Source organism: Chrysochloris asiatica, unplaced genomic scaffold, assembly GCF_000296735.1.
Source record: "Chrysochloris asiatica unplaced genomic scaffold, ChrAsi1.0 scaffold00123, whole genome shotgun sequence".
NCBI lineage: Eukaryota > Metazoa > Chordata > Mammalia > Afrosoricida > Chrysochloridae > Chrysochloris > Chrysochloris asiatica.
The window spans coordinates 7,239,350-7,254,434 of NW_006408641.1; the positions used below are offsets into that span (position 1 = coordinate 7,239,350).

General features: G+C 41.2%; 1 protein-coding gene and 1 pseudogene across 1 annotated transcript in view; both read right to left on the bottom strand.

The window, feature by feature from the left end:
• Window positions 1-15,085, bottom strand: part of LOC102812807 (chromosome unknown open reading frame, human C2orf76) — a 63,966-nt gene that overhangs the window by 26,549 nt on the left and 22,332 nt on the right. The window contains exon 3 of the mRNA XM_006868725.1: window positions 12,725-12,762. Within this exon, the coding sequence (XP_006868787.1) occupies window positions 12,725-12,762 (38 nt within the window). The remainder of the gene's footprint in view (window positions 1-12,724; window positions 12,763-15,085) is intronic.
• Window positions 4,029-7,064, bottom strand: LOC102820291 (annotated as a pseudogene).

Consider the following 15,085-nt stretch of genomic DNA (forward strand, 5'->3'; position numbering starts at 1 on the left):
GCAGTGATGATGACGTGGAGAGACACAGTGGCTGGGGATCTAGACCCAGAGAGGGAGAGGGACTGTGTGCTGACGACTGGGGGGCAAGGTTGCAGGGTATACCCTTTGGTTGGTTGATGATGCATGGAGGGGATTGTAACCATGGCAATGTAATGATATACAATAGGATGAATGTAAAGCTAACGTTCGCCCATGTAAACTATCACATAATTCACAATAAAACATTAAAAAAACAAAAAACAGACATTGTCTGTGGAGAAAGTCAACTACACTGCACAGGCCGTCCTTGGATTATAAACAAGTACTGTTCCTAAGTCTGTCTTTAAGTTGAATATGTTCAGATGTCTGAACAGTTAGATACAGTTTGTATCTAATACCAGTTAGTTAAATGACTGTCTTAGTATATAGTCTCTGGTGTGCCTTTTTATGCATGAAAAACTTTAAAGAAACACTTCCAGAAGCATTAAAACACATAATACACTAATAACAATGTCTTGATATGGGTTGCAAAGTAGCACGTTTGGTAAGATGTGGATGGCTCTGGACTGCTGCTACTTCAAACTGGACAACATCTATGAGACACTGGAGTGTGCTGCAGAAACCTCCAGGTGGCGCACACAGAGGCCTTGTGTAGACATTCTATAGGAGAAGGGATCCACCTCAGACACTGTGGAGTGAGGTGTGACTAGCCAGCAGTGGAGAAAGAACCTGGGCTCAGTTCAAATTCCCTTCTGCCACCAACTGACTAGCTGTCCATTCTGAGCGCTTGTCTTCTTTGTTCAGACTGTGTCTGTAAGACCTGTTTTGCGTGCTGTTGAGTCCATTCCGACTCACAGTGACCCTTCATGAGGAGCGGCTGGTGGGTTTGAACAGCCAACTGTGCAGTTAGCAATCTAGTGCTTATCCTACAGCGCCACACCAGGACTCCATCTGCAAGACCTGGTGTTCAATAAATTTCACTTCTCTTCTTTGCTTTATCCAGTCTTACCAGTTTCATAAGGGAATATAGCCTGACAGGACAGATTTAGATATCTACCTTGTTCATACTAGAACTTTGGTATTTGTTCATTTAATGATCCAAAAACAGTTATTGGACACTTTGTGGAGGTTGTTTCACAACTGCAAGTCATATGTAAGTCAAATGTTCATAGCCAAGGAATTGTGTTGACACAAAATAGTGCAATTGTGATGATTAATGTTATGTGTCAACTTGAGTAGGCTATGACTTTCAGTGATTTGGTATGTGCACAAACATAATGTAATCATCTTTCATTTTATGATCTGTGATGAGCAGCCAACTGGTTTAACAGGGAGTTTCCTTGTGGGTATGGCCATATTGCAGTATACAAGGGGGCTTCAAAAAGTTTGTTGAAAAATTCCGTTATCTTTACATTCCATTTTTCCATGAACTTTTTGAAGTCCCTTATTATAAATTGATGTTCTGATAGAGCTTCCAATTCTTATTACCGCCTGAACTCCAGTTCTTAGGGTGTGAACCTGCAGAAGCCTCCAGGTTGCCACCTGACCTGCAGATTTTGGATTTGCCAACCCCTTGCAACCATGTGAACCAGTAGAAGTCTTCAGCCTGACTCCTGATGTGTGAAGTTGGAATTTTCCAGCCCCCACAGTTGCACGAGCCACTCATTTCCTTACAATTATATGAGTCATTCCCTCAAAATACATCTTTATAGATTTATATGCACATACCACTGGTTTTGCTCTTCTAGAGAACCCAGACTAAGAAAATAGTGAACTCAAAAGTGTACTCAAAAGTCAGTTTCAACAAAGTATCAGCTCATGTTCAATTTTTCATCTTCTCTATCCCATCCATGGATTCTTTTTTTTAAAGTTGTTACTCCATTGGTATTTATTTTAGCATACAGAATAGGATATGGATTCAACCTGTTTTATAAATATCTACCCAATTATCACTACACCATTTACTGATTCCCCCATCTTGTCCACATAGATCTGAAATGCCATATTTAATATGAAACAAATACTTACACAGATTTGGCTCTATTTTTGAACTTTCAATTCTATGACATTGTTTATTCATGTGACAGAATCATACTGTTTTAATTACTACAGTTTTATAATGTCTTAATATGTGTTAAACCCTGTCATTTTCCCTTCTCTCCTTTGTATTCTTGTTATTTCCCTTGTTTGTATTACATTCTTGGTTATGTGTCTTTGCATATGAATTCTACAAATCAGCCTCTTTAGTTTATCTACACACACAACTACTGGTAGCATTTTTCTGGGGTGGCATTAAATTTGTAAGCTAAGAGAAAATTAATGTCTTTAACTGATATTAAGAGTACAGTTCATTAAGTCTGGAAAAGTGAATACCCTCAATAGCATTTTAAAGTTTTCTACATAAAGATCTTGAATACCAACAAAACAAACCAATCCCACTTCCACTGAGTAGATTCAGACTCATAGCAACCTATATAGTGTGGCTAGTGGGTTTGAACTGCCAACTTGTAGTTAGTAGCCTAACACCTAACCCAAAACGCCACCAGGGCTCCTTAAGATCTTGGATATTTTCTATAAAGTTTATTCCAGGGTATAACTTTCATATACTTTTTTTCTTTTTTTGAGCAGGAGCTGGGCCTGGAGGGCCCCTGCCCCAGCCCTGTGCCACATTTATGATACAACCCATCACAGCTGGATTTCAAAAATATATATAATATACATTATAAAACCTAGGTTGGGTTTAGAGGTGGCCTGAGCGATATACAAACTGTGAGGATCTTCAGGAAGCTCAGAGGTGAGATGGGGGGCAAGTAAGGAAGGGAAGGGGCACAGTACTTCATATGAAACTCATAAATACCCAGAAGTTGCTGGTGCCTGGGGGCTGGCACCACCCACAGGTGGCTATTGAACAGGCCAAGCCAGCTCTGAGGGGACTGGGGCAGCAGGTGAAGGGTTAACCTTCAGTCTCAGAATGGGATCTGGAGAGCTGCTGCTCTAGGCCAGGGAGAGTAGAGGTGGGAATAGAAAATGAGGGAGAAGTACCAGAGGGGTCAACAAACCCAAATCTAGGGCAAGAAATATCAAAGCCTTCTGTTACCCACTGCCCCAGGGTAGTTGGTCTGCCCAGAGACTGGGACTCTATCTCCTGACCTGGTCCAGGACCCTATTTCTGAGCCCAAACCTGCCCTGCCCCCAGGCTTTCCCCTTTCAGCAGACTGCTGGTGACCTAGGCACCCGTCTGGGCTGGGGGCTTCGAGGGGTCAGCAGAAGACTGGCTACCAGCTGGGTTCCCCTCTTCTGCCTGGTCATCAGCACCTGCTCTTCTGTACTGGGGGACTCTGGAAGCAGGTGCTTTGTTTTGACCCCCAAGCTGGCTCCTGTTTTCATTCCTATCTGTGTTCTCATTCCTATCTGTCGGAGGCCAGCCCCTGCTCCAGGGAGGTAGGTCAACCTGACTCTGGGGACAGGCACCTGGGACGAGAACTCCAGCTCTGCCCATACTTCCTAAGGGTCTCACACTTTCACATCTGAAACATGGAGACCCCTGCAGGGCTTAAGGGAAGCATGAGCTGTGCAGGGGGTTCTGGCATACAGCAGATGCAAAGGGAGTGTGGAGGCCTGCCTCTCTTCTCAAACCAATCCCAACATGACACTCTCCTTCCTGAGGCCTCTTCACCCCATTCCCTCTGCCGCCGTCCCACCAGCACCCTGCCCATCTCATTACCCAGGGGGCCAGAGGGCCAGAAGGGCTGCTCCCGTGTGTCCTGCCTCTCTGAGATCATTTGAAGCAGAGCAGAGCAATGCTGGGGGCTGGAGATTCTGGGTTGTGTTCTGGGTAGGCTTTCCCACCGCTGGGCCCTCCTGGCTTCTCCCACAATTAAAGAGCAGAACAGTGGCAGGGAGTGTGTTTGGTGGGGACTAAGTGGGGCCTGGCCTGGGGCCTGGCAGGCAGATGTGTCCTTAGTCCTGGACCCCACAGGGGTGCCAGGCAGGTGTGTGGAAAAGATGTTCATCCTGGATCCTGGAGGGGGTGGGGGGAAGAAGGCACCCTAGTCTTTGACAAGCTTATAGACATGATACTGGGCCCCGTGCTCGCTGGTGGAGACTTCGAAGACAAAAGCAATGACGAGCAGGGTCTCCTGGGAGTCTCGGCTTGTTACCACCTGCAGAATGGTGAAGTTCTCCAGGACGCTGTTCATCATGTACTTCTCTGGCAGGTGCTTCAGCTTATGGATAAAGTTGATCATGTACTCACACATGGGTGAGTGGTGGATGCGGTACACGAAGTGCCCATTCTCCAGCCGGGTGTACTCAGTCTCCACCTTCTCCACCACCTGCTTGCGAAGGAGCACACCTTGGTGGAGACACTGATGGTCATACTATCAGCTGAGCTGTGCTGGAAGCTGACCCCATAGAAGGCTCCTTGGCCCTCCTGGATGGTGCTATTGAGGTTGGCCCAGAACTTGACAAGGAAGAAAGCATTCAGTGGCCCCTTCTCAAAGAGCTCCTTCAGCCCACCCTTCTTCTAGGGAAGCTTGTCGTAGATCTGGCGCACGTCCACTGCCTCCAGGGGCGGGTCGGAGAAGGCGGGGTTTGTCTGGCTGATGTGCACAAACAGGTGTTTGCTGTACGTGTCAGGGTCTCGCTGCACCTCCATGAAGGCTGAGTACTCGAGGAGGCGTAGCCGGGAGGAGGCAATGGTGCGGTCCTGCCACACGGGCACAGAGGCAGCAGCTGGGGGCAACGGGGCCAGAGGCTTGTAACTGCTGAGTGTGGGCGGCATGGGTGGCTGGATGGGGTAGGCTGACTGTGCAAAGGGCTTGATGTCCTGAGAGGGTCCAGGCTGCTGTCCCAGGATAGGGGGGCTGCTCCAGAACCGTGAGGAAGAGGAGAAGACAGTCTGGGGCAGAGGGGCGGGTGGGAGGAACTTGTTCTGCAGGACACTGGCGGAGACAATCTGGGCAGAGGACATGGACGCCATGCTCTGAAGGACTTTGTCCTTGGAGACCTGATCCAGGTTCATGGCCTTCAGCTTAGACTGAATCTCCCGAGATTTCCACCTGGCTAGAACCTGCAAGTGGCTAGAGACCTTGATGACAACCTGGTACTCCCGCACCTTCTTCCAAGCTAGAACCTGTATGTGGCTGGACATCTGCTTTCTCGTCCGAGTCTTCCCCGTCCTCAATTTAATACGGCGGGCAATCAACTCATTCCGACCGTACATCTTGCCCTCGTCTGACAGGATGATCTTGCGCCGGCCGCAGGGCGGGTAGATGGCCAGGGCCTCCTGAAAGCTCTGCTCGATGTCCGGGGCTCCACACGCCCTCCGCATCATTGTCTAGCCCTTTGTCCAGGCCTTCGGGCCCATCCTCCCGGGCCTCCCTGTGGCTGCTGCTGGCGTTCCAGCTGTTGGACGCTATTGTGCTGGTTGCTCTGGGCTCTGGGCCTGAGCCCGCTGGGCAGCTTGAGCCTGGTGTGAATTCAGAGGGGCGCTCCGGCCGGGCCGCTCCGCCAGGCCCAAGGGAGCTGAGACAGGGGGTCGGGGAGGGGGATTGTGGGAAGGGGGCTGGCTGGAATGTGCGGAATGAGCCGGGATGGAGCAGGAGGTGACGGGCGCGGAGGAGCAAATTTCATATACTTTTAACATGCATAGTTATCTGGTTTTCAAACTCACAAGACTTTACAAATAGACATCTCTCTCTCTCTCTCTCTCTCTCTCTCTCTCTCTCTCTCACACACACACACACACACACACACACATTCTTTCTTAATACTTACACATCATGTTATGGTAATGCTATGTATTGTACTGTTGATTCATTCGTTTCAATAAACTTTATTCATAGTCCAGATAAAAGGCTGTGGGAAAGTATCAAGGCAGCCTCTTTATTGTATGGATGAGAAGAAAAATTCACTAATATAATGAAAGATGAGAAGATACGCACTCAAGAAGCTGAACAAACTCCAAACAGGATAGACTTCACAAGAAAACCACCAAGATGTATCATAATCAAACTTTTCAAAACTAAAGATAAAGAAAGTACCCTGAAAGCAGCTCGGGAACAACAAAAAGTTACTAGAGAGAAGAACCAAAGTTACTTCAGAAAAGAACCAGGAAGATTAAAATCTGATTTCTCAGCAGAAACCATGTAGGAAAGAAAGAAATGAATTATTTTTTTTTAATCCACAAACAAAAAGAACTCAGTACAGATAAACTGAACAAAGAAATCAACGGTACAAAACACACACAAACACACCAAAATGACAGCAGTAAATTCAAAGGCATTGATAATGACACTAGGTGTAAATGTACTAGTCAAGAAACAGAGAGTAGGAGAATGAATAAAAGAAATGCAAAGCATCAATATGCTGTCTAAAAGGCATATACCTTGTCCACAAAGACAAAAATATGATAAAAATCTATAGCAATAAACATACATATCATTAAAGAAGAAAGAACCAAAACCAATACCATAACCCAACATCTACAATAATGAGAAAAAGAACAGCAAAAAGAGCCTACAACCACCAGAAAAAGAAAAGATTATAGCAGAAATAAATTAAAAAGAGAAACAATAGAAAGAATCAATAAGACAAGAAGTTGTCTCTTTGAAAGGATTAATTAATTGTCAAACCACTGGCAAAATTTAACAAAGGAAAAGGAGAAAACTAAAGTAACACCAATAAGAAATGCAATATGTGGGATGGGCAACTTAGACATTGGCTACCTAAAATGGGGGACACTGTAAAGGCACAAAGTGACTGGCTTACAAGTTTTCAAGAGGGAGTTTAGATTCAGAGTGTGCGGGGGAAGGTAGAATCCCAACTGAGTAGTTTTCATCCTGTCTAGACAGGTCTGGTGAAAGGAGATGGGGCCAAGACTCTCATGATTCAATACTGAGTAATTGTTATCATGACTAATTGCGATTGTCACAACTGTAAAGGTAGAACTTTTGTAGAAAAAAGGGTGAGTGGTCGATCTTACAGTTTCAGAGCAGAGGACCCTGGGACCATCAAGCCAGAAGAATGGGAGCAGAGTGTGAGACCCTACCCGAAGAACCAGCAATGCTAGAGATGGAGGTCATGATGATGACATGAAGAGACGGAGCAGCTGAGGATTCTAGACTCATGGAGGGACAGAGAATATATGCTGGTGGCCAGGGGGCAGGGTGTGTCCTTTGGCTGTTTGAATGATTGTATATTCCTGAGTGTTTTGGTGTACATTAAAAAAAAAAAAAAAAAAGTAGAGGGAATAGAAGCAAATACTGTTGAATGATGAAGCATGCAGGGGATTGTAATCATGGCAGTGAAACGAACAGATGTTCACTTAAAAAAAAATTTTTTTTTTTAAAGCAATGCAACAGGTGATGTCACAACAGACCACTGGAAATAAGAAGTGTAATAACGAATAGGAGTACCGATGTGGTCCTGTAGGATAAAGCACTGGATTGCAAAGTTGGTTGGAACCACAAGGTTGGTGGTTCAAACTTACTAGCTGTTCCTTGGTTTTTATGAGTCAGAACAGACTTAAGGGCACTTAACAATAACAACAACAACAAAATAATAGAATACTATAAAGAACTGTACTCCAAAAGTTTTGAAAACTTAGAAGAAATGGACAAATTTCTAAACACACACTACCTATGCAAACTAGCACAATGTGTGGTACAAAATTTTAACAGACACATCACAAAAAAAGAAACTGAACAGGTCATTTAAATAAAAACAACAACAACAACAAAAATCTCTCACAACTGAAAAAGGCCTGGCTCAGATGGCTTCACTGGAGAATTCTAGTAAACATTCAGATAAGAGCAGACATCAATTCTATTCAAACTATTTCAGAACACAGAAAAGGATGAACTACTTCTGAACTCATTCAATGAAGGAAGCATAAAAATACTGATACCAAAAACAGGCAATCACATTAATTTGAAAAGTTAAATTATAGCCAACTACTCCTCACAAAAGGAGCTCTGGTAGTATAGTGATTACGAATTGGGCTGTGAACCACAAGGTCAGCAGTTCGAAACTACCAGCTGTTCAGTGGGAGAAGGATGAGGCTTTCTGCTACTGTAAAGATTTATAGCCTCGGAAACCCTGTATAGGAGTACTGGTGTGGTGCTGTGGGTTAATGCACCAGACTGCAAAGCCATTTGAACTGCAAGGTCGGCAGTTCAAGCTCACCAGCTGCTCCTCGGAAACCCTATACAGGGTCACGATGGGTCAGAACCGACTCAACATCACTTAACAATAGCAAATCCTCATGAACATTGGTGTAAAAATTCTCAACAAAATCCTAGTCAACAGAGTACTTCTGGCAAGATGGTAGACTAGGCAGACATACTACACTGGTTCCTACACAACAAAGATATGGGAGATCAAATAAAAGCAGAAATTGATGCTAATCCTGGAATACTTAGCTTCAGAAGAAAAACTAGAGAAAAGGATTGAGCATTTAATGGGAGGAGAAGCTGAGCTGGCGTGGTGCAAGGAGACTGACTGGTGGATACATTGCTGACCAGATGCAGCACAGACATCTTGTGTGTGAACTGAGTAAAGGTTTACAGAGCAGCTCATCAGTTTATATTCAACAAACCATTCATTGTGATTCATTACAATGACTGCAATCTCCTCCATGTATCATCAGTTAACAATATTTACCTCTACTCACTTTAACTCTTGCATTCCTCCCCAGCTTTCCTTTGCCAATCCCCTTCTAGTTGTATATTGCCTTCACTGTCACCCATGTTAACACATGTCTAACCTCTAGCCAGTGAATTATTGTCCCTTCCTTCCCACCACTGGTAACCATCATAGAAAGTTTCTTTTATCAAGCAAACCTTTCCTTAACAAAAAGAAAAGAAAAGAAAAGAAAACCTTTCCTTAACTTTTTACAACTGTGGTCTTATACAGTATTTGTCATTTTTGATTGACTAATTTCACTCAGGATAATGTCTTCCAGGTTCATCCATGTTATGAGATGCTTTTTGGATTCATTCTTAGTTTATCTTGAACTTTTGCAAATACATTTGGAGGCAGACAGTGGGGTAGCCTGGTGGTCTGGATTCACATGGGAGACGAAAAAGGTATGATTCCTTCTTGTTCCCCACACTCTCCTAGAGACCAGAGGTGTGGCCAGATCCCACCCTCATCTACCCCCCAACACAGACCCTGCTCTCCAACAGTTTGGAGACCTCCTGTTGTGAGCCATCCAAGTGTGAGGCAGGTGCCAGCTGTGCTGTCTGGGGATCTGGACTTAGGCAGGCTCTTCTCTAGACCTACAGAACTCACAGAGCCACCAGGCCAGCATTAGACTAGCAGGAACCCTCATAATCAGCCTCTGATTTTGAGGGACACTGAAAGTCAGCAACATTAAGGACCTCCAAAAACTGCTTCCAGATTAGGTGCCCTGAACATAAGCAACACATAGGTCTATAGGAAGGTCACCTAGGGTAGGAAACTCGGTTGTACATACCTGCACCACCCACCTTGTGAGCACCTTGGCTGGCAGGAGCCTCCCAGAGTTTGCTCCTCTCTGGGTCCACTAACTGCACAGGTTTGGGTTTTATTTTTCTCTCATTTTGTTACTTTGTAGTTTATACTTTCATCTTCTCTTTCCCTCTCCTTGATTTTTATCTTTTCTATCTCCTCTTCATTTTTTTTTTCTTTTTTTCTGTTTCTCATTCTCCCCTTTTCTTTTTTTTCCTCTTGAGTTTTCTTTATGATTCTTTAGAATCATTCTCATTTTATCTTCCCACTCTAGTTTTTAAGTGAGTTTTTCTCTTCCTTTCATCTCTTTTATTTTTCTCTTGGACAATCCTATTTTCCTACACGTCTTTTCTCTTTCTAGTTATTATATTTGTTTTTTCTTGTTTCTGCCCATTTATTCTTTGTTCTCCTTTATTATTTTCAGGTTTTTTCAGTTAATTGTTTTTTTGTTTGTTTGTTCTGTTCTGTTTTCTTGTGTGTGTTTTCTCTTCTTATCCCACCTGATGGGAGAGAGTAAACATGCCCATACAGTGAGCTCCACCCACTAGACAAGAGTCAATATCAGCTCCTATACTACCTGATCATGGAGTCCTGGTGTGGCACTGTAGGCTAATGCATCAGACTGCAAAGCCGTTTGAACTGCAAGGTCTGTGGTTCAAGCTCACCAGCTGCTCCTTGGAAACCCTATGCAGGGCCGCTATGGGTTGGATGACTCAGCAGTAATTAATAACAACATACCACCTGATCAACAATAGATAACAGCCAACACGAGCCAAATTCACCCTAAACTGAGCTGGAGCTGGATGCACAGCAAGCAGAAAAAGTTGTACATTCTTCCATTCTCTATTCATACCCACCAGGAGATGGTGAGAGCATAAGAACACACCAACATACAGTTATCAACTAAATACAAACCCAATGACATCACTGTGTATCAGTGACAATGGACTAGTTTAGTTCACATGAAGACAAATGACCAAGCTGCAGAGTCTAAAAACATTTCTGAGGAAGGAAGGTAATGGCACTAAATGAGAAAGAATTCAGAAGAGTGATATTTAGTACCTCAACAGAAAAATAAACTGAGAAGAGCAAGGAGAACACAGAAAAAAATTAGAAGAATTTGGGGGAACACTATAAGAAGAAACATACACAACAGATGCAAATTTTGAGAAAATGCAAAACCTTCAATTAGAAATACAGAAATGCAGATTAGTACTAAGATTTTAGAAATGGACAATACATGGAAAGGACAAAGAAGCAGATTCTGATCAATGAATGCCATAATTACTAAGCGCTTACAGATAAATCTCTCAATATTAGTAAACTAGAAAAATACTCAAAGATTGAAAAAAAATTCCAAAGAAAGTCTAAGATTTATGTGGTACACCATGAAGAGGAATAACTAATGTTGAAAGAGTTGTTGGAAGAAAAATCCCCTAACATCATGAAAGACAAGAATACGAACATACATAAAGCTAAACAAACCTCAAAACAAATAGATCCCAAAAGAAAATCACAAAACCAAAAACAATGAAAGACTCCTGAAAGCAGCTTGGGAAAAATGAAAAGTTATCTATAAAGGAGAACCAATAAGACTAAGCTCTGATTTCTCAGCAGAAACACTACAGAGAGTTGGGCAACATAGTGAAATATACAAAACTCTTAAAAAAAAAAAAAAATGCCAACCAAGAATCATATATACCAAGCAAAAATCTCCCCAAGTATGACAGTAAAATTAGGAAATTTCCAGATAAGCTGACTTTAAAGGAATTTGTAATAACCAGACCAACTATACAAAAAACACTAAAGGGTGTTCTTTGGACTTAGAACCAATAACAGCAGACAACAACCCAAAATTAATATACATTACAGCTTCACCCAGAAGGCAATCTAGATATCGAAGCATTTAAAGTAAAACAAACCTGCAAGACTGAAAACTGGGAACCAGATATTTTCATTTATAATGAAGAATAACTACAAAGCCAAAAGTGGGGGCAGTGTTGATACGAACATCCAAATGGTGAGGCAGTCGGGTAGATTTTATGATTTTATATTTGGGGGGGGAGGGAATTAATAAATTATAGGGAAACCTTAAAGTAAACAAATACATCTTCCCATAAAAATTAGAGGGAAACCAGAAAGATTTAGGACATTAGGCTGAATGAAACTAGGCAAGCACAAAAGGACAAATATTGTATGAGGCCACTGTTAATAACTTTCTGAGATAATCTTTAAACCCTGAAATATATCCTGAAGTTTTCGCAAAACAAATAACACTTTGTTGTTGTTGTTAGGTGCCATCAAGTCAGTCCCCACTCATAGCAACCTTATGCACAGCAGAACGAAACACTGCCCAATCCTGGGCCAACCTCACTTTAGCTAGAGAAACATTACTTTGAACACTACCCTTTTAAGATTTATCTATATGGGATCAAATAAACAATTGTAACTTGGAAGATGATAGGAAACTAAAGGGCAGTGAGTTTATATTACTGGAGGAGGAAGAACTCAGAAGAGGAGAATGACAACGGTTGCCTAACTTGAAGAATGGAATCAATGTCACTGAGTTGTACAAATAGAGAGTATTGAACTGGTACATGTTCTGCTGTGTATATATTCAATACTGACAAAAATCAAGTTGTTTTTTTAAGGGCACAGTTCTGGGCCTACTCTTAAAAGGAATCCAACAGCCACACTGCAAGATTCAAGTCAGAACAAACATATTCATTTTTATCTGCTTCATTCCCATTTCATCTGACACAGAATTAAGAAAACCAGAGACACTGAATGGTCAGAAAATAAGTGCTTTCCTTTACAATGTAAACTTAAATGTTCTTTATCAGGTTCTATGTTTATTTTTTGCTAAGTATGTACTTGACATGTAATATATGCATTTAAAAATAATGACCTAGTTTTTATTTTTTTCTTCAAAACTAAGACAGTAAAAAGGGTACTTTTAAAGTAAAGATATGTTATCATAATAGAAGGGGAGCACTGTGGATCTGTAGGATAAGCACTGGACTACGAGCCCACCAGTTGCTCATAGAAGAAAGATGAGGCTTTCTGGTCTCACAAAGATTTATAGTCCCAGAAACCCTATACAGGGTTGCTATGAGTTGGAACTGAGTTGACAGTAGTTAACAACAACATCATATTAGAAAACAATTTAGACACACGTGTTCATTCAGTTTTTCACAAATTCAACCAATTTCACTGCTTGCCAGGTATCAGATCTTACACATATTAAACATACCTTTGATTTATGTGCTTGATGAATAATCTTCAGTTTATCTGAAAGTAAAAAACAAGTTGTCTTTTTATAGACTTATTCTGAAATTTCACTTTAAATCATTACATGAGAGGTTCATTTGAAGGGGAGAAGCTATGAAACTGAAAATTTTGCATCCTTGACTGGCATACAGTAAAGGAAAAATTACTTTCACAAAACATTAGAATTACAGATCACACAGCACACAGATATTCCTAGTCTTGATCTCTGACACACATACACAACTGCCATAAGCTGACGTCAATGCAGCAGATTGTCACTTGGAATAAAAGCCAAATGAACCATATTACACTATTTTGTTCTTCGGAGACATTAAAGGCTAGGATGCATCCTTCTGTGGTGCTATAGGATAAGCACTAGAATACTTAATTGAAAGGTCAATAGTTCAAACCCTACACAGGGTCACTATGAGTTGGAAATGACTCAGTGGCATACAACAACAAAGACTAGGATTAGCCAACAACATAAAAATGCTTGCTTAAATTAACACAGACATTAGCAAGAGTTTTTTAAAAATCTACTAACCACTCAGAATAGATATAGTGAAAGGACATCAAATTACTCTTCTAAAAATGTTTTACTACTCTCAGAATTCAAGCACTCTTGAGGATCGTTGGTAATATGGGTAAAACCACTACTCCCAAATACCAATATCTGGCTCCTGGGTTTCAGCTATTACACAAGCTCACAAAACCTAGTCTGCTTCATTCATTCCTTCCTTCTGTACTAAATCTATTGATCTGGAAGTCAGGCTACCATATGTTTTCCAATTGGTAATTTCTCCACAGTTGGTAAAAGTCTAACTGCAATACTCAGCCTTAATTATTTAACATTCAACAGGTTTAAATTCAGAAAACCTCCATATCTTCAATCAGTCCTATTTAACCATGTAACTAATAATTATGATTATACTGTCTTGAGCATTATATGTGGATAAAATTTTGAACTTCAACTAAAATTCATTTTGATTAATCACACGGTAGCAAGATATTCCAACAACGACATGCTGATGAGTTTGAACCACCAACCTTGTGGTTTAAACCAACCATAAGGTTCACTGCTTATCCTACAGTGCCATACCAGGACTCCCTTACTAGAAATAGATACTAATTTATTACTTGAGACAAGCTAGAAAAGCCAATAGTAATATTTTAATAAAGAATTTCAATTTGTTTAGGATTAGCCTGTAAAACTGTAGTTTGACCTTATGCGTTCATTCATCGTTTTCTGTATATTTTCTTAATGAGTCTTTAAATTTAGAAATGTAATCTCTTTGCTGTAATGCACAACACCACAACAAGGCCACATTTGTTTTAGCAGAAAAAGTCTTTGAGCAGAAACTTTCACCAGACTTTTGTCTCCAACAGAAATTAAGGAGACCTGGGAAGAGGATAAGAAAGGAAAAACAAGAAGCAAAGCAAAAGCTGTATTAATGTCTCTTTATTTACTGAATAATTTCCTTCACTTATTCTTATATTTCTTTATATAAAAAAAATAAAAACCTTCATTATTAACTGAAACAACATTTGTTGACATTGTTTCCTCAAAGCAAATTCATCTAAAGTAATCTCATAGAAATAAGGACAATATAATACATCTGTGGTACATTTAACATGTTTGCACAACCATAGTATAATCTAATCTTACACACCCTATGAAACACACAAGCATTATGAGTAACCATGCTTCTTTACAACCAGCCAGCATTTATTGTACAGTGCACCTTCGAGGCAACAAGAATTTAGGTACCTCTGGCACTTTCTGAACTCATAATCTGGCCAAGGAAGAGAACAGTCAAGAATGGTAAAAGAATAACAGATGTAAGTCACCATGAACAACTGCCTCTTTGCCATGAGACCAGAACTGGATGATGTCCAGCTACCATTACTGAGTATTTTCAGCAAAGAGTATATAGCAGAATCTTGATCAAATGGGAAAAAATGCAAAACAGAATTTTAAATTCTCATGAACTCTAGATTTTCTAGAATTTTGGAGGCTGGATGAGTTCCTGAAACTTTTGTTCTGAGGTAACCTTTAAACATTAATCCAAAAATATTCTTTGATGTCTCCTTAAAACCAAGCTGTAGTTGAGCTTAACTAATAAAGTGTGCCTGCCTTGAGCATTGTACTCTTTTAAGATCTATCTATGCAGAACCAAATGAACTATAGCAACTTGTAAGTAATTTAGTGGGCAGTGAGTTTATGTTAATGGGTGAGGAAAACACAGAAAAGGAGGGTCAGAATGATTGCACACCTTGAAGAACTATACCTGTAGAAACTATTTAGCTGGTGTATGTTTTGCTGTATATGTTCTCAACAACAAGA